Consider the following 27,237-nt stretch of genomic DNA (forward strand, 5'->3'; position numbering starts at 1 on the left):
ATAAGGGGCTCCTTCCTTTACATAATTATGGGCTGGGTAATGAGGCCCAATGTGTCAATGGTCTGAGGCCCAATATGTGTGGTACCAACAGTAGTCCCCCAAGTCTTCAATCAAGAGAGTCTTTTGGCTGGAGACTTGAAATTCAGTCCATGTGTGGGCCGAAGTAACTAGATGTCGTCTAGAACTGATACTCAATATGAGGCGGTGCTCAATGTGAAATGATGCTCAACTAGAAGTAGCACATGTTGCGAGGCTGCTCGGCTTCTGGCTTATGTTGCCTTGGTTGGCTCGGCTTGCGGCGTTGAAGGTGAGGGAGTCCCTTTTATAGAATAAGGGATCGCTCCTCAATACATAAATGATGGGCTAGAGTTGATGCTCGCGGCGAGGCGGTTGCTCAGCAGGCGGCGATGCTCTTTAATGATGGTGATGAAGGAATTATTTTGAAAAACATGTTCATTTGAGCAACATCATATAGCATGCAATTAACAATTAAAGGCGGAATCATGCTTACATGCACTCAAATACAAAACATTTACCCATGAAATTCAAAGCCTAGTAGATTGGTGAACCAATAATCAACTCAAAAATATAAGTGAGTTGAAATTAATACCTTTGTAGATTCCTCTTTGCATAAGCAAAGGCTAATCACCCAAAGAGATAAGGGCCTTCATTCCTTGCTTCTTAGATCCATGGATTTGGATGGAAGAATAGGTTCTCCAAGTTCCCAAAATTGAGAACCTCTAATTCTCGACACCAAGGTTCGATTATAGAAGAAATGAGTGACCTTGGAGTAGTAGGATTGCTAGATGTACCCTCCAAGGTGTTGGCCTCTTTAGAGAGAAATGGAGAGACAATTCTCACCCATTTTTCCCTAAAATAAACCCTTAATTTTTCCTTTATGAATTTTTAGTTATAAAGTCATTTATATAGTCACTTCTTTAAGTGACCTAAACAACCAAACCCTAATTCATACACTTATGGCCGGCCACCTTATGGGATTTGGGCTTTTGGGCTTTAATGAATCTTTAGTCATTAAATTGTCATACAACTTAAGTTAATGGGCTTGTCGTTCGAAGCCCATTGGGCCTTAAGGTCCAAAACTATCCCGAAGTCTTTAACGAACTTATTCGTTTGATTAATTAACATATTAATTAATCCTTGCCATAAATAAATGATTAAACCATTTAATCATTCTTACTCATTTCCGTTTAATCTCAAATCTCCACCTTTCACGGTGTGCGATCCATTAGGTTCCTTTTAGCGAGGCAGTGGGCGATTAAAACCATTTACATCGATTGTGAATTGAAACTATTTTCAATTCTCCCTTTAGTGATTATACACGTTTAGGGCTTCCACAAACCATGAGTGACACCTAGCAGCATATCATGGTTACCCAAGCTAATCAGAAGAGGTTAGAGAACCTATTCAGTTCGAGATTACAAATGCAATACGGTCCTTCTCTAATCTAATACTCTTGACCACATTGTTTGGTTTGATAGTTTATTTTCTCATGTCTACTATCCAATGTGTGTCTTGTGCTTATATGATTACCTTGAATGTGATTAGGAACGCATTCCCAAATCTCATTCATACTCTGGCCAGAGATTCAAATCATATCAGAGAGTATTCTCCTTCAAACGGTTTGAAGGTTAGAGATCCCTTGTTGCGCATTCACTTGTCTCCATAGCTAAGCGGCTTGACCCCAACGATGCCGTGGACACCCTCCTGATGGGATGACTTTGACATAATCAAAGATCAAGGTCTTAACCACAAGACAACTATGATGCCTCAGGTCAAAGGACTACTTTGCATTATCCCAACCATGAGTTCTCATGTGACATGGAATATGAGAACTCTTCGTTGATCGCGTTCAGTGAACTCATTCTCTATTGAGCACCTACCGTACTTGTCTTGATGTCACACACACCAATGACTAGAGACTAATCACTCTCCCTGAGAGAAGACATAGTACGTACCGATCTTGACGGACTGTCAATGCCCAATTGGCAATCCTATGATCAGGAACGTTTAGGATGTGTCTACGAAAGAATGGTCTCAAGAATCTAACTTCATTAGATTACATTCTCCCAATCACAAATTCCTTGGACTTTATTGTTTAAGCATATAACATTTATATGAGACGGCTCAAACAATAATTTATGCCCTTTATATGTTAAACTAGATTAGTTTAACATGTGAAATGTCCGTAAAGTATCATCACATGATTGGCTTTAGGGCACATTTCCAACAATCTCCCACTTGCACTAGAGCCAATCAGCTTGATCATCAATGATGATATCTCTTCTGTAGTCATTTCATAAATGGCTGAATAGTAGGCCTAGACAGTGGATATCTATATGTGTTATCCACAGAAGCAACCTTGAGAATAACGACGTCACCATTATACATGATTCTCAATCATGTGGTTCAGTCTCTCATTTGTGTTCGGATCTTGATGAGACCTTGATTCCCAGGCTTGAGCTATCGCCCCATTAGTGTCATACACTTTCTGGTTGGAACCGAATAGAGAGTTCATAAATGAACTTTCCCATCCAAACAACATTGTTGTAAACTTCTTTATGGCAATATATCTTGCATTCATAATAGAACACACTAAAGTCATTACTTTAATGTTTCCATCCAAATATCTCTTTAGTCATAATAAAGAGATATCTGTTTATCTCTTCATTCATAATGAAGAAACATCCAATGATGGATTAGATTCATAATCTAATACATTTACGCTTCCATTACGTTACTTTGATTCTTCCTCGATCTTTGAGGAATTTATCCTTTAGTATTTCTTAAATACTTAAGGACTCACTTGACAGTTGCCATGGTTCTGATCCTGGGCTTGCACTGATATCATCTTATACCGTTCTAGGTACAACTCATATCAATGTTTTTCATACAATATGAAATACATAAATCACCTTTCTGCGTATGCATAAAGGATTCTATTTACGCATTATTTCTTTGGGAGTCAAAGGGGCACGTTCCCTTTGAGAAGGGCAACTTACTAGTCTTACTAGAGTCATCCTTCTAATTGAAGTTTATCATCATATGAGAAACTTCCTAGCATCCATTGTCTATTATTAGGCATTGATATAATCCAATTATATCATGAAATATATCATTATAGATTTCCATCCCATGTATATAGACTATATCTCCCATATACATTCTATCGTTTATAGAATGCTTAAAGTCATAACTTTAACAAAGAAGTATTCTTTTCATTTCCAAAATTAATATATCATATATATTTAAATTTTTAGGAACATGATTAACTCCCACTAATCCTTTGTAAAACTAGTAAACAAAAGATTCATTTACATCTTTATGAGAAATCAAACGATTTGATCCTTTTTCTCATAAAATGCAAATAGCTCCCACTAACTTGCTAAGATCCATGATGGATGGATCTCTACAACTTACATGTCTTGTGATTTATAGTTTTAGACATATTTTATCAAGACTATCTTAATAATGGTTTCGGAAACCCATATTATGTCCAATCATTGAATCACCATTTAGTTGTAGCTAGCAATCTTCGAATTAATTGAAACCTAGACTACGTCAAAAATGGTTCCTTTAAAGTCAACCATTCTCTTTGATTGTAGTCACCTTAAGCTACCAATTAGCTTTGAAGGTTTCATTATTTCGAGTCAAATGGTACTTTACCATTTCCTTGAGTATATATCGTATATGCACTCAATGTAGTCATAAAGTTCAAAACCATTCAACTGAGACGGTTTATAAATCCTTATCGACTACCTTGGAGCTTGTGGTATAGGAACTAGGTTGTTATATTTGTTGATTACTATCTTGTCTCTCAAAGAACCCATTCTTTGAGTTCTATCTCTCGTTCATTTGCTTTTAGGCAAATCACATTGTAGAATTACAATGAACTACCCAACAAAACAACATTTGTTAGTTGGTTTATAGAAGCGATATCCAAAAGTTAATTTAAGGATATCCCACAAGATTGTTATCAAACAAATATTGCTTGTTAGCACACAACCCCAAATCTTTAACATGCTTTAGATTTGTCTTTCTTTCCAACTACATCTTATGGAGTCATGAAAATATTGGAAGATCTTCTCATTGACAATCATATTGTTTTAGAAGTATATATCCTATATATGGGTAATAGATAACATCTAACGAACTAAATCTTATTCAAGTTCGATCTTCTCCTAATGGAGAAATACATTATCTTATGATGCTTATTTCCTTGATATCTTTCAAGGAAACTCATCTAAAGTGTTACCTTTCCTTGGATCAAATCTAAGGAGGTAAATACTTTAGACGTCTTACTCATCAACTTACATTACTTGAATTCTTTGAAACATTTTGCAAAGTATTCGGACTTGTGTTTATTCAAAATAAACTATAGTCCAACCGAGAGTGATCTTCGGTGAATGTTATCCAACATGAGTAGTATTATGTTTGTGGACAAGTGCCACTAACATTTAAGTGAATTAACCTCAACAACTTTGTGATTCTTTCTTCTTTCCAAAAGAATAAAGATTCGAACATTTCGCCTCTATACAATTTTAACAAGAAGGTATTGGATCCGGATCTAACGATCCAAAGCATCCATCTTTCACCAACTCATAACTTATGTTTTTAGAGGAATCACAACTTAGTTGGGATTAGTCACTTCCTTGCAACCTTTTGGGTTTTAAGCATCATTATTTTCTAAACAGTTAACACTACCATATTATCTCTACTATAGAGACAATTAATTAGATTACCATAATCTAATCATTGATTAATAAAGAACATTGTTTTGTCAAACAAAACATTTATCCATTTCACATAGTGACGGAATTTAGTTCCTTAAAATTGGAATATAAAGACAATCTATGTTTTTCCAATTTCTTTGGTAGTTCATATGAGGAAGTAAGTACCATCTGCTTTCGCAGAGATCTACATTTGATTCACGTTTCCGAATGTGAAGCACTTTCTCTTCTCTCATTAATCTTCTACTTCTTATTAGCCACACTTTTACAACGATTGTAAAACATAGTCACTAATACGGAATCATGCATTCAAGTAGAAGAACCAACTGTTTTGAACTATTCAAGAACAATTTACAACACCTTCGAAAGGTGTGTCCTTGACACTTGCAAGACATTTCTTGCAAATACCCCTTCCAATATCCATCCTTTCATAAAGAAAGTTTGTTCCCTTGGAGTTATTTATCTTCTTTATTTGACTTTCACCTTTGACTACATTAGTCATGGTCCCTAAACTCCCACTATCTCTCTTGAAACCCTTTTCAATTGTGTTATACACATCAAACATTTTTGGAGAGCATGTGGTTATTTTTCACTACATAGTTTACAATAAACTTAGTGAACGATTAGGATAGGGAAACAAAGGTGAAGTCCTTGCCTAGTTTCCGTCTCGTTAAGTGGTTTATCACTTCAACACTTAATGATTCAAAATCATCATAAGTCCATGTTAATGGACTATTTTTGTCAACCAACCATTATGTTCTAAACATAATTACAAACCTTCAAGAGTTGTACAAGGCAACTCTCATTTCTTCATACAACAATTTGTAAGTGAAGAAACATGGCACATAAAGTGTTCATGCCTTTGTGCTTTCTTCTCAAGTTCTTTGTTCATTTAACAAAGAAATAAGCACTAGTGTTTGCATTGATTAAGAGTTGTTCAAAGCAACTCCTATTTCTTCATACAACAAATTGTAATTGAAGAATTATGACATTAAAAGTGTTGTCCTCTTTATGATAGACCTTTTCTAACATATTCTTCTAATGATACATTATCAATAGTAAGATTGTGAGGATGAGACTACTTTGGTACTTTTACAAGCCATTAAAGACAATCTATGGTTTTGTAGTACCAAGTCCGTAAACTAAACGTTCGGTTTTGTCAAGTGTTGGATAGCGTTTGCAAATATATTGGTAATCAAATACATAACGAATATAAATTGATTGATTTTAAGCCATTTGATTTGGGTCTTTAAATCAAATAGCACCACCCACTATTTTTGGCAAATTCCATATCCCTCATAGGAATTCAAGAGTTTTGGATGAAACTCCTAGTAGGTTATGGGAGGCTCACTATTACCAAGCCCACCTCAGAATTATATCATGTTGGCTAGCATTAATAATAATGAGAGAGTACACTTACTCATTTGCAACTAATGCAAGTACCCATCTCGTTTGGCCTCTAGAGAATGATGCCTCAGAATTATATCATGTTGGCGTCATTGCACTTAGTTAAGTCATTCCCACCATGCTTAGTTCGTGTAGGGGTCACAAGCATAGCCTCAGAATTATATCATGTTGGCTAAACTCGTTGCCTACCTCACTTCATCATGTATGCATATAGAACTCCTTCGAGTGTAAGCACGCACTTTGTACTCCCCCATTATAGGGTGAAGCCGGTGTACGAGTCACAAACATCGGAGCCTACCACGGTGGAAGGCCACGAAGAGATATTCTAAACATCTCTCGCTTATCAACTTAATATTGGTTTGGTTGAGGGTTTTAGGTCTCATCACATATAAACATACATTTTAATCTCTATTAAAACTATTTTGGTCCTATTACAACTATTGGTCCATCCCTTTGTTTTAGTTGTACATAATACTCCCACTATGCTTTTAAAACGATTTTTAAAGCAAGAGTGTATGATACTACTAACATAAACTTTGCATTCATTTGATGGACTACATAGTTGCCTTAGGGCCTAAGGATGATTATGAACCTTTGTTTAGATTCAACACGAGCCTTGTGTTGAATCTCGGTCTAGGAATGAAGATTGATTTTAGTTACGCGTTTAATCACATTAAGGCGTGTTGTCTTATGGGCGTTGGACCCAACTACTTCATTTTCATGCATATCATATATAAAGCAAGAAAGAAGTACTTCAAAGTAAAGGTGAGCTTATGCTCATTACAACATTTGCATATAACAAATTACTTTAAAGTAAAGAAGAGCTTAAGCCCTTTTACAACATTTGATCAAATCAAATTACAACCAAAATCTAATCTACACATTCCCATGGTTCAAACAAATTTGAAACGGCCTTTCACATAACTCAATTATATTAGGCTTAGGTTCATAATCACCCTTTAATTAATTAACACTTTAACTAATTAATGAATGCAACATTTTCATTTGGTTTTTGTATCCATAAAATTGATTTAAATGGAGCTAAACAAAATGAAAATCCAATTCTCATTTAAAGAGACAAAACAATTTTGTTCTCATCCTATTTGGGCCATCATGCAATTAACCTCAACTTTTGGGCCATATTGCAATAACAAAAACTTTTGGGGTCACTTTGTATAATACACAAAAGTCACAACTTCATGTAAATACAACTAGAACCCAAACTTTTAATAATGCAAAAACATCATTAAAGGATCAAAACAATTTGTCCTTTAGCGTTTTTGGACCTAAACGTAAAAACGTAAACTTTTGGGCCAAAGTGCAAATACACAAAAGTATCAAAACTTTATGTAATTGCATAAAAGCCCCAAAAGTACTCCCTTTGAGGGAGTGGCTGGTTTTAGGGAGGGATAAGGTTGGTGTGTGTGTTGATTTGTGAGTTTTGTCAAAAACATGCAAGTGTATGTAAGATAAGATATGTTTTTGAAATAATTCAAACACAATTATTTCAATCATCATTTATACAAATATTTAACACTTTAAATACATAATAAATCATTTAAAAACATATCACATATACTTTATGAAATAAATCAAAACTTTGAATCAATACACCAAACCTTTTTGTTCTTGGCAAGAACATCAAGAACAATGAAGAACATTCATGAAAAACCCAAATTTTTCCATGAACTTTTTCCACCCAAAAACATTCCAAAACCATTCTTACTTAAGGGAAATAACATCTAACCAAACTAGGGTACTTAGGGGTTCCAAAGAACACATTAAAACACTTTTAACAAGTCAAACAAGAACCCAAAAATTCACCCTTTGATTTTGGCCGAATTTTCCCAAAAGCATGGCACCAAATTTTAGCTCCAATATTCATGCTCATATGAACAACATCTACAACATTTGAGATAGCAAATTTTCCAACAAAATTTACTTTCAAAGAAGCAAGAATAAAGCTTGTAACAATTACAACTTTTAGATCACAAACTTATGAACTACAAAACACAAAAGGATTCACCAACTACTAGACCTAGGCTCTGATACCACTTGAAGGAATTATTTTGAAAAACATGTTCATTTGAGCAACATCATATAGCATGCAATTAACAATTAAAGGCGGAATCATGCTTACATGCACTCAAATACAAAACATTTACCCATGAAATTCAAAGCCTAGTAGATTGGTGAACCAATAATCAACTCAAAAATATAAGTGAGTTGAAATTAATACCTTTGTAGATTCCTCTTTGCATAAGCAAAGGCTAATCACCCAAAGAGATAAGGGCCTTCATTCCTTGCTTCTTAGATCCATGGATTTGGATGGAAGAATAGGTTCTCCAAGTTCCCAAAATTGAGAACCTCTAATTCTCGACACCAAGGTTCGATTATAGAAGAAATGAGTGACCTTGGAGTAGTAGGATTGCTAGATGTACCCTCCAAGGTGTTGGCCTCTTTAGAGAGAAATGGAGAGACAATTCTCACCCATTTTTCCCTAAAATAAACCCTTAATTTTTCCTTTATGAATTTTTAGTTATAAAGTCATTTATATAGTCACTTCTTTAAGTGACCTAAACAACCAAACCCTAATTCATACACTTATGGCCGGCCACCTTATGGGATTTGGGCTTTTGGGCTTTAATGAATCTTTAGTCATTAAATTGTCATACAACTTAAGTTAATGGGCTTGTCGTTCGAAGCCCATTGGGCCTTAAGGTCCAAAACTATCCCGAAGTCTTTAACGAACTTATTCGTTTGATTAATTAACATATTAATTAATCCTTGCCATAAATAAATGATTAAACCATTTAATCATTCTTACTCATTTCCGTTTAATCTCAAATCTCCACCTTTCACGGTGTGCGATCCATTAGGTTCCTTTTAGCGAGGCAGTGGGCGATTAAAACCATTTACATCGATTGTGAATTGAAACTATTTTCAATTCTCCCTTTAGTGATTATACACGTTTAGGGCTTCCACAAACCATGAGTGACACCTAGCAGCATATCATGGTTACCCAAGCTAATCAGAAGAGGTTAGAGAACCTATTCAGTTCGAGATTACAAATGCAATACGGTCATTCTCTAATCTAATACTCTTGACCACATTGTTTGGTTTGATAGTTTATTTTCTCATGTCTACTATCCAATGTGTGTCTTGTGCTTATATGATTACCTTGAATGTGATTAGGAACGCATTCCCAAATCTCATTCATACTCTGGCCAGAGATTCAAATCATATCAGAGAGTATTCTCCTTCAAACGGTTTGAAGGTTAGAGATCCCTTGTTGCGCATTCACTTGTCTCCATAGCTAAGCGGCTTGACCCCAACGATGCCGTGGACACCCTCCTGGTGGGATGACTTTGACATAATCAAAGATCAAGGTCTTAACCACAAGACAACTATGATGCCTCAGGTCAAAGGACTACTTTGCATTATCCCAACCATGAGTTCTCATGTGACATGGAATATGAGAACTCTTCGTTGATCGCGTTCAGTGAACTCATTCTCTATTGAGCACCTACCGTACTTGTCTTGATGTCACACACACCAATGACTAGAGACTAATCACTCTCCCTGAGAGAAGACATAGTACGTACCGATCTTGACGGACTGTCAATGCCCAATTGGCAATCCTATGATCAGGAACGTTTAGGATGTGTCTACGAAAGAATGGTCTCAAGAATCTAACTTCATTAGATTACATTCTCCCAATCACAAATTCCTTGGACTTTATTGTTTAAGCATATAACATTTATATGAGACGGCTCAAACAATAATTTATGCCCTTTATATGTTAAACTAGATTAGTTTAACATGTGAAATGTCCGTAAAGTATCATCACATGATTGGCTTTAGGGCACATTTCCAACAGGTGAGGGAGTCCATTTTATAGAATAAGGGCTCGTTCCTCAATACATGAATAATGGGTGCTCTCTAATGAAAGTGAGGGAGTCCCTTTTATAGAATAATGGCTCGCTCCTCAATACATAAGCGATAGGCTACAGTTGATGTTCGCGGCGAGGCGGTTGCTCAGCAGACGGCGATGTTCTCTAATGATGGTGGGGAGTCCCTTTTATAGAATAAGGGTTCGTTCCTCAATACATAAGTGATGGGCTAAGAGCGATGCTTGCAGCGAGGCGGTTGCTCAGCAAGCGGTGATGCTCTCTAATGATGGTGAGGGAGTCCCTTTTATAGAATAAGGGTTTGTTCCTCAATACATAAGTGATGGGTTATGAGTGATGTTCACGACGAGGCGGTTGCTCAGCTGGCGGTGATACTCTCTAATGATGGTGAGGGAGTCTTTTTTATAGAATAAGGGCTCGCTCCTCAATACATAAGTGATGGGTGCTCTCTAATGAAAGTAAGAGAATCCCTTTTATAGAATAAGGGTTCGCTCCTCAATACATAAATAATGGGTGCTCTATATATGGTACACTATAAATAATGGGCTAAGTCCCCCAAGTATTTTTCATGAGGCCCAGTTACGGAAGCCGAATATATGGTACATAGTGTAGTCCCCCAAGTCTTCAGTCAATAGAGTATGTTGGCTGGAGACTTCAAATTGAATCCATGTATGGGCCGAAGTGGCGGTTGTTCGGAGGCGGTATTTGTATACCCTGCACTGAAGCTTTGTAGGTGAAGCTTTGCAAGTGAAGCTTTGAAGCTTTTCCTTTTGTAAATGAAGCTTTTGAAGCTGGAGCTTTTGAAGCTGGAGCTCTCTAAATGAAGCTATCGAAGCTGATTGACATGAGTGATGCTCATGAATGTTGACATGAATGATGGTCATGAATGTTTATGTATGATTGACATGAGTGATGCTCATGAATGTTTATGTATGATTGACATGAGTGATGATCATGTATAATTTTGGAGTACTGGACGTACTTTTGATCACCTGGTTGGTGATAATAGCGGCAGGCTGCCGAATAATTTTGGAGTACTAGATGTATTTTTGATCACCTAGTGGGTGATAATAGCGGTAGGCTGCCGAATAATTTTGGAGTACTGGATGTACTTTTGATCACCTGGTTGGTGATAATAGCGGCAGGCTGCCGAATAATTTTGGAGTACTGGACGCACTTTTGATCACCTAGTGGGTGATAATAGCGGCAGGCTGCCGAATAATTTTGGAGTACTGGATGTACTTTTGATCACCTGGTTGGTGATAATAGCGGTAGGCTGCCGAATAATTTTGGAATACTGGACGTACTTTTGATCACCTGGTTAGTGATAATAGCGGTAGGTTGCCAAATAATTTTGGAGTACTGGACATACTTTTGATCACCTGGTTAATGATAATAGCGGCAGGCTGCCGAATAATTTTGGAGTACTGGCCGTACTTTTGCTCACCTGGTTGGTGATAATAGCGGCAGGCTGCAGAATAATTTTGGAGTACTGGATATACTTTTGATTACCTGATTGGTGATAAGCAAGTGGGTGTCCGGTCAGACAAGAGATCATCATGAGCACGTGGCTCACCAGTCTATAAGTTGGTAGACTTCTTTAATCAGCAACAATGTTGATCAATGGATCTAGTTGCTCAATAATTCCTGACAATAAATGACAGTATAAGTATGACCGTATAATGAATAAATCAAATTGACAAAGTTTGTCAAGGCAAAAATATTGTACTGTGTGCCTTCTGTGAATAAATGATTTATTCTGTTGTGTGATAAATGACATGTTGCATAAATCAACAATATATTAGGTATTGCCTAAATGTGTGTGTATATATATATATAATCATGAATAAATGATTTATTCAGTTGTTTGATAAATGACATGCTGCATAAATGAATAATATATTAGGTATTGCCTAAATATGTAGGTTATTAGAATATATATATATAGACACACACATGGCAGACAATTTTTTTTTTAAGTGGCAGGTAACATGACACGTTGATCAACATGAGTTTTTAATAATACTGAAGGATTTAGTAAATGGTAGGCAATATGAATAATAATAATAATAGTAATAAGAAGAGAATCTTATAAAAATAATAATAAACTAGTAAAATAATAAAAAAGAAGAAGAATCTTATCTTGTTCCTGGCTTTTTTTTTCAGAAAATGGGCAGGTTCATGATGAAAGTTGTTTCAGAGGACGGCAAGCTCCACATTATGTTCCCGTGGCTTTTTTAGAAAAGTGGGAAGATAACATGCACTCCTTCATGATGAAAGTTTTATCGTTCTCAGAAGTTGATGGCATCTTCTGATGGCTTGTCTTTACCGCACCCATTTTTTCCTGTACATGCCAATTTTTAATGACCTGGGTTTAGGAACACCATCGACAACATCAAAGCCTTTGAGTATGAGCGTATCGGGAAGTTCATCCACAAACATGTGCAGCCTGGTCAGATTTACAGGTTGCTCTTCCGCCCATGAAGAAATCAATAAGAAAATGGCCTTTCTCCGTAGGGGCTTTGAACAAAGATAAGAGATGCAGTTGATGGAACCAAAGACATATCAATGGTAGCTCTACATGCTGGCATGAAGGGATACTGCAATGCAATATTAGTGTAGTTCCTATATTGGTAAATCGAGGTCGCCGAGATCTTCTTCCCTCTGGAAGTGTAGTACTCGTGGGTCAGGTGACCACCAGAGGGAAGGTCCAATCCCATGATGCGGTCATGGGGCTCGAGGACGGCAGTGTGCGTGACTGGAGCCCATGGCTTCATAGGGTCGTGGTTGGTCAAGACATTACTGGAAGAGGGCTACACCCGCATCCATGCCTCCATCTTCCCTGCCTCTGATCCTTCCCACCTCTTCTCCCCCTCCCGGCGCCGACCGCCACACTATCACGGTCTTTAAGGCTGACCTTCTCGACGCCGACACAGTCGCCAAGGAGCAAACATGGAAGGAGGAAGAGAGAGATAGGTTGAAACAAAAAAAAACACGTGGTACGCTTCCTCCAGCTGAGAAACGCAGTCCTGAGTCACCGGATCGGAAAGCTCGGTATTGAACAACGCCAAGAGGCGGGAGAGCTCGACAATATTGATAAAAAGGCTCGGAATATTTTAGCTGCAAAATCACACATCGGGCTGCAACTCGACAATCTCTGCGAAATCAGAATCTGAAATGGGATCCTCCAGATTTCTTGGTCGAAGCCTGACAACAACCCTCACTCTTCCGGCCTCTTGTTGATACTCAGGGTTAGAGTGAGGAGTTCTCAAACTGGGTGTGACGGAGCGCCATGAACTGGAAGAAGCGGACTGTGTGTGGTGGCTGTTGGCTTGCAAAGGCGACGTCGTTTATCGTTTACCTTGAAGTCCAAATTCCAGTCACCCTGCTTATACTTCCACCTACTCTGGTGCCACCGCCGTCACCAGCCTGTTTCAGGTACAGAATTGGCTTTTCATTCATATAAAGACTGAAACTCACCCTCATACTAGCTCTTCTTGACATGTTAGAGAGAGAAAAAGAGAAATGTGGCCATGATGGCTTTGTGTTTGTGGGGGTTTTCTGGAAAAGCCCAATGAGGGAGGTTCTGGGTTTCAACAGATTCACGGTGGTGTGTGGTGAGGTCTCACGATGGTGAGATGAAAAAATGAAAGAGAACCGACATAGCTTTTTGTGTCGATTCCCACAGACGGCGCCAAATGTTGATGCAGAAAACCGGAAGGTCTTGGAACAACGTAAATCCGACCGTGAATCTGCAAGAAAGTAAAGAACACAAGATGTATCGTGGTTCACCCCAATGTTTGGGCTACGTCCACACTGATGTTGATTGTATTTCTCTGTAACTATATGTATAGATTACAAGTGTGAGGAGGAGTCCCCCAGAGAAAGAGTGTGTTGTTGTGTTTGTGAGGGTATTGCCCTCTGTTGGATTCACAGAGTCTGATTTGTGAAAGGGGGAGGAGTCCCCTTTTATAGAATAAAGGGCTCCTCATTTTACATAATTATGGGCTGGGTAATGAGGCCCAAATGTTGAGGCCTAATGTGTCAATGGTCTGAGGCCCCATATGTGTGGTACCAACAGTGGGTTTAAAGGAAAATACCACATAACCTTAGTTGCGATCTTTTTTCTCGAGCTATCATCTGTATTGGTAATTTTATATCTTAATTCACCACAAACCAAGCACACAGTCAACTCCAAAGTATCTTTCCAATAGATCATGCAATCATTGGGACATGCATCAATTTTCACATACGTCAGACCCAAGTCATTTATAAGTTTTTTTGCCTTATAACAGGATTCAGGCAAACAATCCCCTTCAGGCAACATTCTTTTAATTAACTCCAGTAAAGTGGTGAAGATCTCGTCTGGCATTCCTGCTAAACACTTGATCTGATACAGTCTTACAACTGCTTCCACTTTCTTAAACTCTTTACATCCTGGCCACAAATCTTGATCTGCCTCTTCAAGCAACCTAAAAAAAGTCTCCACCTCTTCTGGACATCTTTCCCCAATAGGGGGTTCAGTAGACGACCCAACACCTTCTTCTATTAATGGTTGGACAAATACATCATTAAGAAAATCATGTATACCAGCCACCTCATCTCCTGTTTCTTCTTCTCTGATTGCCACATTTTGCTCTCCAATGTTTTTCTCACCATGATGTCACCACCAAGTGTTTTTATAATCTTTATCCATATCATACAATATGAGATGTTCAACAACAGTGTTCCTAAAAAAAGTATATCGATTACAACATCTTTTGCAAAGACATCTAAACTTATTAGGGCCAACACCATTTGCAACTGCTTGGTCCAAAAACAAATTAATTCCAGTTGTATAAGTTGTTCGAGCTATCGTCAACCAATTCCTGTCCATGGTTTACCACTTTACGAGGGCAAAATATTACGTTGACACTAAGATGCCTACAATCTTTCAATCCCTATCATGTAGGCATAACTATTAGAATTTTCCATTTCTATCTTTCAACCTTCGAACTCTATCACGATTGCAATCTTTTAATTTACAACACCTATAATAGTAAAAACAAATTAAAATAACAACAAAAAGTTATCAAAATTATGCTCATCTAATCCATTCTAGTAAATAACAACCAAAAGTTATCAAAGTTATCAAAGTTATCAAAGTTATCAAAGTTATCAAAATAACAACAAAAACAAATTAAAATAACAATTAGAGTGCAAAACAAATTAATTTAACATAATATATTCTTATATTACTAAATATTATAAGTTTATTATATTTAATATGTCAATTTCACATAAATGCTTATAAATATTATTCATTTCCATTTTCTCATAACAATTCAAGTGACAAAATTAATTAATTCAACTAAATATTTATTAATTTAACAAAAATAGTAGAAATTTATCTACGTACTTAAATTAGAACTTTTAAATAAATAAACTTGTGTATTATACAATTTAAAAATTAAAGAATTTAGTGATAGAAACCTGAATTATGGAAGAATTATGTCGTCGATAAAATCCTTATGTACTCAACCAACTCAAATAAATTCCCTACAAAAATAAATTGTAAATAAAAATTAAACATAAGTGGAGAAAATAAAAATATTAGAAGCAAGAAAAACTTACTGTTGTGAAGAAAGAACAAATGAAGTAGGAAGAACAAATAAGAAAGGTGCAAGAGAGAAAACACAGGGATGGTTTGAAATTGGAAGAACGAATAAGAAAAATGCAAGAGAGGAAGAAGAAAACACGGGGGAAAGTATATAAAGGCCATTATTATATCGCTTACAACCGACATCGGGTTTTAAAATATTTAAAAAAACTAAAATCTATGTCGCTCAGAATCGACGCATGCTTTAAAATATTTAAAAACAATAAGGACAAGTTTGTGTGGCGTCGAAATAAGGACAAGTTTGTGTCGGTTCAAACCGACGTGAGCCTAACATGTCAGTGCACTTGGATGTGGCGTCGAAATAAGGAAACTTTTGCAACACTAACTGAAAAAGCTCTTCCAGTCGTTTCCCCCTACACTGATACTTGATGTCGCTTAAAAGTGACACCAGTATTTAAAGTTATTAAAATGTATGTTTACGTCGGTTTAAAAGCGACACCAGTATTTAAAAATATTAAAATGTATGTTTACGTCGGTTTAGTATTTTATGACGCTTATAAGTGACAGTAAATCCGACGTCATGTTTAGTTAGTATCGCAACTGTCTTATCCGCCACTATATTAGATTAAATCGACACCACCCACTGACACTATAAGACCATTTTGTAGTAGTGTTAAATGCATTTAGAGCTCATAAACCTGCACCCCGGTGTTAGTGCTCTCGCCCGAGGACAGGGCCTAGCCTTCACGTGATCGTTCACCTCCCGCACCACACACTTACCTTGGATTCAAGGTAGGTGCCAACCTGTCGTATAGACCACATTAGGTGGTTTCGACTCATAGATAACTTGCGATACTTCACACAGCCTTCACGTGATCGTAGCACTTGAGCGTAATTATTTACACCCAGCTTGTCGTACAGACCACTAGAGGTGGTTCCGACTCGTGTGCAGGGATATGTGATGAGCTATGGATTAAGTCGTACATGTCACAATAGGTGGATCTGGTTGACATATTACTTCTAGAGATTTATTTCACCTGGTTTACTTATTTTATTATATTGAGATATTTGGCATGGCATACATCTGGATATTCTTTTCCGATTATGGTTTCGATATAGGTATGTATTATACTTTTTGGGAAATTATACAAGTTTTACGATTTTAGTAGCAAGTTTCTGTATCGACTAGAATTCGAAGCACTTCCCTGTATTGGTGGCTTCCTGTGATGGTATAATCATTATCTTACCTTACTGTACTTTTCTTATGCTCTGTATCACGTGTGAATGGGTCCATACCTGCTCACCGAGCACTCGTGTGTTTAGGCACTTTTAGGTTAAAATTTGTTCGTAGTTTACACATTATCACACTTTATGGCTTCGTCACCTTTCAGGTGTCGGCCAACACGACTCGATTCGGAGTCCTAGTGGACATTCCGGGTCGGGGTGTGTCACACAAAATAGTCACTTTTCTCCTACAATTCTTCCAATTATTTCTACCATCTTCCGGTGAATAGCTTGCAGTCATGAGGTAACTTGGGTGATATTTAATTTGAATTATGCTTTTATATATATTGCATAGTTTAGATTGTTTTCGAACTCTCAAATAAAAATCATTCTATGGATTAATATGGTTATGAGTTTGTAGTGTTTGTATTGCAATTTAATGAATTCCTTTTATGTTTTGATTTGAATTGATGTGTTTATATCATTAGTTTAAGGTAATTCTATAATTGGGTTTTCTGGGGTTTTACCCTAGTGGTATTTAATTTCGTTTCATTCGATTCCTCTTCGTAATTTAGTGCAATGGATTATAAGAACAAATCATTGGTTCTTGGTTTTCTTTTTAAACTATGTTGTAAAATCCTTTTGAAATCGATAGTTCGTTTTTTAACTGATCTAATTTTGATAAGGAAACCATTCATGTCAAGAATCTGCGCCTGATACACATCCTATTTTTGATAGACTTTCACAATTCCAAATTGTATGAAATTTGGTCATGTTGTAATATAGAATATATTGTATACACAGCTGGTATTTTTTTTCACCTTTTTTTGGACAAGAAATGAATTTATGGTAAAATGTTAAAAGTGAAACCATGTTGCTAGAATTCTGCAGACATAATATGTTTGTGATATTTTTTTGATATACCTATGTAATTCCTAAATTCATGAACTAATTATATTGAACTAAGTCATGTAATTCCTAAATTCCTATTTTATATTGATTCGATTTGTGATATTCATGATCTTAATGTCTTATTGTGATTTCAGAATATGTCTTACAAAAGAGAGATAAATTCTTGTAGGCAAGGAGAGAGCAGCGCAACACAAGGGAGAAGAAGAAAAAAAAGGAGAAGGAGAAAGAGAAGGCACGGACCCGTTTAATGGGGTTTTGCACAACAAAAATGTTTGTTAGGCAAAATTAAGAATGTCGTCGAGTAAAAAAAAGTGTCGATGGGTTTTTATTTTACAAGTCATTGTGAACCTTTTCTCAACGGCTAGTACATGTTGCCCGATGAAATGGTTCATCGGGAGAAGTTCCATAAGCCGACGAACTAGAATTTCGTCGGGCAAAATGACACAATGTGTCATAGCCCGTCCCAAAGTTTTACACTCGTGATGGTGAATTGACGGAAATGTCCCTAATACGTGACTAAGGTATAAGTTTTACGTTCGTTATATCTAAGCTCCTAAAATTTGGTAATTAGAGTGGAGACTTAGACTTAAATTTTATGATGGAATTTTGTGATTTGGGGTTGGGTAGGACCACATACCTCAAATCCTTCCCTCTTTCCCGTACCCTGTCTCTCTCTCCTCCCTCACAATCTCTCATTCTCCGTCTCTCTCCCTCTCCTTCGAACTCACACGGACCACCACAAAACCACCCTAAATCTATACCAACGACGAATCTAAGACCACCATTGGAACCCTGAAGACTTCACGATCACGATGGTATCCATTTCAGGTAAGTTTTGCTTCGGAAAACCCTAGTTTCAAAGTTGCCGTGAATGTGTACTGTTCATGATCTTTTAAATGGTTACGTTTTAGGCTAAAATAAGATCACAGCGAGCTTTAGAAAGTCCCAAGGAAGCTCGGAGTGCTTCGTTTGAAGTTTTTGGACGTAAGAACACGGAGATCGACAAGTTCAAGTTTGGCCGGAGCTTTCGAGGCTTTTTGCGGCGAATCCCCGGCAAGTTAGGAGTCACGGTAGGTATCAATCTCTTCGTCTCGTCAAGTACTACAACTTTCCTTTTTGTTTCACTCAATTGCGTTGAGTATTGAAGAAGTTATACTCATTTGAATCTTACCCAGTTTCCGGCGACCTCCGAGGCTTTCGAGGAAGTTTCCGGCCAAACCACGGCGAACTAGGTGTAGTGCAAGGTACCATTATCTTTTTATCTTCAAGGGCTACAACTTTCGTTTTTGAATCACTTGATTTCGTTGATAAATGACAAAGTTATGGCAATTTGAAAAACTGTCCAGAAAACGGCCGCCGGAAAAACCAGTCCGGCGACCCAAGGAAGAAGAAGGTGCGCGTGGACCCGTGCCTTCTTTGGCGCGTGGGGGCGCGTGCTACAGTAAAAAATTATTTTAAAAATATGTCGACGTCCGTGACGTCGAGTAGATCACTGTGTTATATTTATATACCCAATTTGAACACCGTATGAGAAAGTTATTAAGGATTGTTGGTTAGGTGTTCGAATAACATTTTATAGTTTTCGCATTAGGTGAAAATGTGAATTGATGATCCGACCGTTGGATGGTAATGAAATTTTAGGATGTTATCCTAGAGATATATTGTGGACCTCTGGAAGTTATGGATTTAAAATCTGAGAGGCAGATCTTCCGGATCGATCTACGTAGTGACGTATTTTATATAAGTTATATGTTCTATCGAAATGAATTCTGAGGCTGGATTTGATTACTGTTCTAGGCGGCGATCGTCATGACGCCTTGATGTGTGGTGCTGGGGAGTTGTAGGGCGAACTCCAGGTGAGTGGGCAGTTTTGTTTTCCGTATACATATATACTTGCCGTTTTCCCAGAAATTGAAAATGCATGAAATTATGCTTTAAATGAAAATGTATAAAAGTATATGAGATATATTAGTTGAAATGCCATGCATAGAAGTATGTGAAAAGTATATAGAATTATATGAAAAACGTGAATTGAAACGCTATGCATGAAAGTATATGAAAAGTATATAGAAATGTGAATCGAAATGCCATGCATGAAATGATATATGATGCATATATGTGAAATGGTGCGGTGGACGCACAGGTGAGTATCAGGTGAGTATTATTACTGTTATGATGATGTTGAGATATATTGAGTTCATAACCTGCACCATGGTATTAGTGCTTATAGTATTCACCGCATCGCACGCTCGCCTTGGATCCAAGTAGATGTTGTCGTACAGACCACAGGAGATGGTTCCGACAGGCCAGTCGTACAGACCTTTAGAGAGGTTCCGACTGGTGGGTGACCTTAGATTATGTGCACAGATGATTGATGAAAAAAGCACTAGAGCGTAATATTAACCATTAAGTCGTACAGACTACATTAGGTGGTTCCGACTTATGTGTAGTGTAGAGCCGTACAGGTCACAGTTGGTGACTCCGGCTGAATGAGATATTGAGCTTTAGATTCAGCCGTACAGGGCCATTGTAGGGCCTCCGGTTGATTATTTTCTTCCACCTGATTTATGTTGATGCATTCATACTATACTGTTGATTTTAGACATGGCATGGCATATTTGTAATGAATAATGTTGAGATAGTTAATTGAAGTCTTGAGAATATATTTATATATTGATATTTTACATTTCTGGGAAGAGTATACAGGTTTTACAGTGAGGGGTTAGAATTATTTTTGGCGAAATGTTTTTGAAAAGCTTGGTTTTACTGACCCACTCAATTTTGTTTTTCGCCCCTCCAGGTTCTTGATAGCAGAGTTTTGGTGGCCACGAGGAATTCAACGGTGTTCTGACAGAATGGACAAAATTAGGTCTCACCTTTGGGTGTTTCATCTTAGAAATGGTATATTTAAAGCTTCCGTACTGTGTAAATGGTTACGTCACTCTCACGTGACGGCCAGCATGCCCTCCTTCGGGACGGGGTGTGTCACAATGCGCGCCAATTTTTCCTTTTGGCGCCAAAACATTGCCCAACAAAACATATTTTGCCCTACGAAATATTTTCATCGCACAAAGTCTTTGACAAAATCCTAAACGTCGACCAAGTTTGCCGAACCAAAGTTTTTTTTGTCGAGCAAACTTTTATCGTGCAACTGGTAATTTATAGTAGTGAATAACCCCAAAATATCAATAACATTTTGCAGCAAATTCTTCCTTATAAAGTTAGAAAGATAAAGGGCGAGGGAAACACACACATGAATGTCACAGCTTAATCATACATATATCACTCAAACAAAGTACATCATTGAACTTAAATTCATATTTTTAGGGATGTGATATCCACACACTCTTTTTTACTTCTCTTACACTCTTTTAATTTTCGGTCGTCGGATCGGATGAATTAAAGAATATCAAATGACAGAAATTAACAATGGGTGTGAGAGAAGTAAAAATGGGTGTCTGGATAGCACACCTCTATTTTATTTGATTAATTGGCTTCCTATTGAAATAAGCAGTGCGATATAATCAACGAACAAGTTATTCTAGGCAACATACGTGATCTTGCTAATCTCGTCTATAAAATCTTCAAGACTCCGGTCAGAGGAGCCACCCTCAGCCACCGCTTCCTCTGCCGCCTTCTTCCATTTCAAAGCGTTTTGCTTCAGTTCGTTCGCCTTCTCTCCCACGGTTGCCTCCAACAAACACTTCGCAACCTCGTCTCTCGTGATCAATCTATTTTCAGCTCTTCCACGACACAATCTGAGCCCCACACCAAACACATCCACCAAGAACTTTGAATTGGTGACTTGGTCGCCCCATTGAGGAAATGTCACAAGTGGCACGCCGGAAGTTAGTGCTTCGACTGAAGAGTTCCAGCCACAGTGAGTAAGAAAACATGCAACCGATGGGTGAGCTAGAACTTGCTCTTGTGGACTCCACTGCACCACTTTTCCCTTGTCACCAACTTTTTCCAAAAACCCATCTGGCAAAACATGTTTTTCCGATCCGAATGCTTTGCCAGGTGGCTTCATAGCCCATAAAAACGAGACCCCAGAACTCAGTAGGCCATGAGCAATCTCGTCAACTTGCTCTTGCTTTAAGTGCACGATGCTACCAAAAGATACGTACACGGCAGATGTTGGGGGCTTTGAGTCAAGCCACTCAAAGCAATCATCGGCTTTCATTAAGTCACCTCCGATGCTTGTTTTTGGAGCTTTAGGGTTTTTGAATAAGGGGCCAACGGGCTTCACTATGCACACCTGGGACATGTGCTCAATTATTTCTGGCTCCAACTCCTGGAATGTGTCCATCAACACATAGAGTGATTTGGATAACTTCTTGAACTGTCCTAATATTGCCCTCCCCAAAACCTGAAACAAATTAATTAGTCAATAATGTCATAATTAGGGTTAATTTATTTTTTAACGGTGGAGGTTTGTATTCGAACATAAAATGTCTTCCAGCAAACTAATTAGAGAGAAACACCAATATAAAGTACTGTTATATCCCTAATATGGGCTTTTTTTTTAACAAATGATATTATCTACACTAAGGAAAGGGGGTGGGCAGCTAGCAATAGTATGGTTCAAATTCATCTTTGGTGAGAATCGAACCTAAAACCTCTCACTTATAAGTTAAGAAAAATATCACTAGACCGTAGTACTAAGTGACCCTAATATGTTTGTTAAGTTTTAATTACCAATTAATGCCACAGTTTTAAACCTTTACTTACTAAAAAGTAATACGAAGCCTTCTCCAAATGTGAAACCAAAAGTGTTGTAATCTTATTATTATTTTGATGGTTGTTATTAGTACTTCAAAAAATTATTTTGCCGTCTTTTCTTGTTTATTTTTTCTCTAATATTTATACAAACAGACATATCCGGAGTGCAAAATGAGTTTTTTGAATACATCGCCCATGATTTTTCTTTCGGATGAAAAATGGATTCGCACAGAATTTCTTTCTATTTCTTTTTTTCTTTATTATTATTATTTTTTTATTATAAAGAATACAACTAGACCAATAATTATAGCGGGATGACTTTTTTGGTAAGTATACGTTATTCACCTGAAATGGATCAGAAGGGAGTAAGAAGCTGGGAATCTCATCATGCTTCAGAACAGGCATACCAGGAAGCTGGATATCGATAATCGGCTCAGCCTCTGTCGGAAACGGCACCATCTTGTTGTGGCAATGGTAATAGGCCGAGAACACAGCACAAGACTGAATCCAAAGCGTGGCACGAGGGATCCCATGCTCGGTGGCAACATCACAAACCCAAGGAATGAACGGATTGTTCACCAGGCATGAAACTGGACGACCTTCATTGGCATGTCGTTTGATCATCTGTGTTACCAGATCCTTGCCCACAAGTTCAAGCAGAGGCATATATTCTTCCAACTTCGAGAATTTCGGATCATCTTCCGCTAGCCCGTCGTCAAAAAACTCAAACCTGATGAAACCATTGCCGACTGGTGTAGGTTGGTCACTGATGCCATCGTTGGCCTTTCTCATCTCTTTGCCATAGTTTTCTGTGGTGGAGAAACTTACCAACATGCCCTTTGAAGCTAGGCGTTTGCCTAATCTGAGCATAGGGTTTATGTGTCCTTGTGCTGGAAAACACACAAGAAAAATATGAGGGAGAGGAGTTTGAGATCCCATATTTTGCTCTCTTCTAATTCACTTTTCCCACTCAAACAAAGTTCTTGTTAAGTTTGTGTATTACTATTGAGAAGACAAATATGTTGTGCGAGTATACTGAGAGGGAGAGATTGACGACAGATTAAACGACAATGATCCACAGTACATACATACACACACATACACAAAGTGGACTTGTTGTGTATATACAGCAGCCTTGTCGTATATTACTCTTATCATTACGTATTTATTTTGGGTGGTTGTGTTCTATCCGCGTAATGCGCTTCCCAACGTTACATATATATTAAGGGTTTTTTTTATCATAATGGTCCCTGAAATTGACTCATCCAATTAAGATGGTCTCTGAAATTGAAAATCGATCAATATAGTTCCTGAAATTGGATGTCGCAAATCAATGTAGTCATTCAGTCACAACTCTGTTAAAAATTCTGTTATGTGCTAATATGACACATAATTGGATTCCACAATATAACAAAATATTGCCATGTGGATTAAAAGTATTTAAATAATAATTAAAAAACTATTTTATATAATTAAAAATAAAATAAAAAGAGAAAAAGAAGAAGAAGATGGCTGTTCATCATCTCCTTCCCACCAATCAATAAGCCATACGAGTTCCAGCCACAACAATTCTGCCACCAGTCTGTTGATCCTTCTGTATGTATTCTTAGACAGTGGCCGAATAAGAATGAAGCAAATCGCCTGAAAAAACAAACCAAGTAAGCTAAATCCACTAAAACCTCAAAAGAAAAATTGTAGCATAGACACACAGACACATGTGCTCAAATGTATGTATGTATATGTACATATGTATGTATATATATGTACACACATACAACTAATATGCTAACAGAACAGAAACAGAAAATCGAAGCAAACGCATCGCAAATTTGTAGTCAGTTTTGGATAATAGAATTGAGCTCAATGCTTTCGACGGCATATAGGATTAAAAAAAAAAGTTTGATGGTTCGTTTCTTTTCCGAAACGTTCTCCACAATCAAACAAAGCTTGCAGGTCACAATAGAAAGTAGAAACAAAACCTAGTTTCAGAGGCAAGCTGACAGGCATACCTTACCCAAACAACCCACTTGAGAAACAAAAAACCCATAAAACTAAAACGAAAAGAAGCAAAACCCACAAAACTGACAGGCAAGATGACGTTTCAAGGAGAGGAGAATGGTGGGTCGCTGGGTAGGAGGGGAAGAAGTTGATGAACTTCTTCTTTTTCTCTTTTTTTTTTGTTTTTATTATATAAAATAGTTTTTTAATTATTATTTAAATACTTTTTTAATTATTATTTAAATACTTTTAATCCACATGGCAATATTATATTATATTGTGGAACCCAATTATGTGCTACATCAACACATAACAGAATTTTTAACGGAGTTGTTACGAAAGGACTACATTGATGTGCGACACCCAATTTCAAGAACTACATTGATCGATTTTCAATTTCAGGGACCAGATTAGATGTGTCAATTTCAAGGAACATTTGTAATAAAAACCCTATATGTTAATGAACACCCACTACCTTGGCACTCATTAACGTGTAGTTGCGTGCTACAGAAAATAATGGTTGCCATTCACAACGGACCTACCATTCTGATAGGTTGCCAAGAAAGACCATATTGGTACCAAGTTTGCAAAAGATACTGCCGACATTATAAGAATATGGATATGTTGCTTTAATTTTGATAGAGGATGAGCCGTTGTACACGAATATGCTGGAGAATTCATACATACATATATCGTATATGTATTTATATATACATGTGTGTGTGTTTATGGGGGGAGGTAGGGTTTACATTAGGGGTGGGCACGATTTGGTTCGGTACGATTTTGAGTGAAACCAAAGCTAAAAATTTTTACGGTTTGGTGCGGTACGGTTTTGAAGCCAAAACCGAAATGAAACCAAACCGTTTGATTTGGTTCGGTGCGGTTTCAAACAGTTTCGGTTCGGTTTTAAAAAAATAATTTAAAATTTAAAATTTACACTTATCTATGCATAAAACGGTCTTCTTTTCTCATGATACATTAATTAATGAACTTGTAGCAAAATTACAGAATACTTGCACCAAACTACGGTAAGAATATAAGAAGAAGAACAACATTTTTTAAGATTATACGAAGTTGTTATAAGAAAAGAGAAGACCTTAAAAGTGGCAATGGCCAAACATTCATTTTTTAACAAGAATTCATGGCAGTTTGCCCCCTTCCCAACTTCAATGTGAGAGATTTCAAAGTTCTAGAGGTTTTCATAGAGAAAAGTGAAAGTGATTGCACTCTCTCTCTCCCTCTCTTAATAAACAAATCAGCAATGTATTGACACTGATATAATTAAGCATTTTGTACCAATACAAATTGAGGTTCCCACTTCCTCTTATTGTATTAATACATTTTGTATCAATACAAACCCTCTCTATGTCTCTCCAAAAAGCTGATGTATTGATAATAGTTAAGCATTTTGTATCCTAGGGGTGGAAAGGGATGACATTTTAGTGTGGTTGAGTCCATACTAAATGTATGGACTCTAACAAACAACCAATTAAAATATGACATTTAATTTTAGGTGCGGTTTTGGTTTCGGTACGATTTTTAAAAGCCAAAACCAAAACCAAACCGTTTCACTACATTGCAGTTCGGTTTCAAAATCGCAAAACCGAACCGTTCGGTGCAGTCCAATTTAGTTCGTGTTTTGATTTCGGTTTTCGGTTCCAAATGCCCACCCCTAATTTACGTGGTAGTGTTAATATATCATAAGTTAGTAATTGGTATATCCTCGTAATGAAATCCATAAAATGATAAAGATAGATGATTCCCATTTCCCACCGTGCCGGAGTGGTACGTGGCGGCATATATGGAAGTTTAGTTTAGGTGGTGGTGGGTGTTGTAAACTAACAAGTTTTGGACTATATCAAAATATATTTTTTAAAGATTTTGTTTTCACTTCTGAATAAGTATTGTTAGGTTAATTGTCAACTTGAAACTAATGTTGTGAGAAATGCCACATCATTTCGGACCCAAATCTGATCGGTCTTTCCATATAGTAATTTAGGAAAATATGTGCGGATCTTTACTACATAAAGAGGAAAAAGAAAATCCAGGGTTTTGCTCAACCAATGAGAAAAGAAAAAAAAAAAGCTATGATTAGAAATGGTATACTAATCTTAGATTAATCACTTTTTTGATTAAATTTATAAATCATGTGATGTGTTATCAATAAGAATAAACAAGTTAACAAATTTAATTAATAATCAAATTATCAACTGTCACATTATATGATTTATAAAATATAATTTAAATAGTTGATTATTTTAGCATTACTCGTTGAAGTTTGATTCAACGAAGAAAAAAAGACAATGAAAGAACCAACTTTTGTTACATATAAGATATTTTGATTACTTAATTATGGACCATGTGGTTTTGATAGGATGCTAACTAGGATGATGTGTCAGCACTATCGAATGTGTTAATTGGTTAGTTGGTTATAGTAAGAGATAAGGTTGTTAGTCAGTTTCTTAGTAGCTAAGTCGGCCTAGTTACTATATGAGGAAATTGTAAAAAGGATAGAGGGTTGTTGAATGAAAAGTACATTGTAGTATTACATTGTATCAATGCATCGAGCAAGACATGAAGTTAGGTCCTATCAGGTTTGATGAATAGAATGGGAGATGTGACAAACGAATGTCGTGCTATAGAGAGAGTTTGAGGTTTATGGTTACTGTTGGGACACATGATTCGTTGTTGGTTTGTTTGACTATTCTAGATAGTG

General features: G+C 37.0%; 1 protein-coding gene across 1 annotated transcript; it reads right to left on the minus strand.

Annotated features, from left to right (window-relative positions):
* Positions 1-21,059: 21,059 nt before the first annotated feature.
* LOC114827585 (putative UDP-glucose glucosyltransferase) lies at positions 21,060-24,690 on the minus strand. Its single transcript, XM_029109661.2, has 3 exons — positions 24,533-24,690; positions 22,869-24,164; positions 21,060-22,170 (listed from the first exon to the last, which is right to left on the minus strand). Exons 2-3 carry the CDS (start codon positions 23,460-23,462, stop codon positions 21,343-21,345), a joined length of 1,422 nt encoding a protein of 473 aa, XP_028965494.1. The 5' UTR covers positions 23,463-24,164; positions 24,533-24,690; the 3' UTR covers positions 21,060-21,342.
* Between the last annotated feature and the right edge of the window lie 2,547 nt (positions 24,691-27,237).

The sequence above is a fragment of the Malus domestica genome, chromosome 10, assembly GCF_042453785.1.
Source record: "Malus domestica chromosome 10, GDT2T_hap1".
Classification (NCBI taxonomy): domain Eukaryota; kingdom Viridiplantae; phylum Streptophyta; class Magnoliopsida; order Rosales; family Rosaceae; genus Malus; species Malus domestica.

Excerpts from the sequence above, each read along its gene's own strand:
- LOC114827585 (XM_029109661.2), bottom strand. The coding sequence starts at position 23,462 with ATGGGATCTCAAACTCCTCTCCCTCATATTTTTCTTGTGTGTTTTCCA. Across the intron at positions 22,171-22,868 it reads TCCCTTCTGATCCATTTCAG|GTTTTGGGGAGGGCAATATT; the intron begins GTGAATAACGTA and ends AATTTGTTTCAG.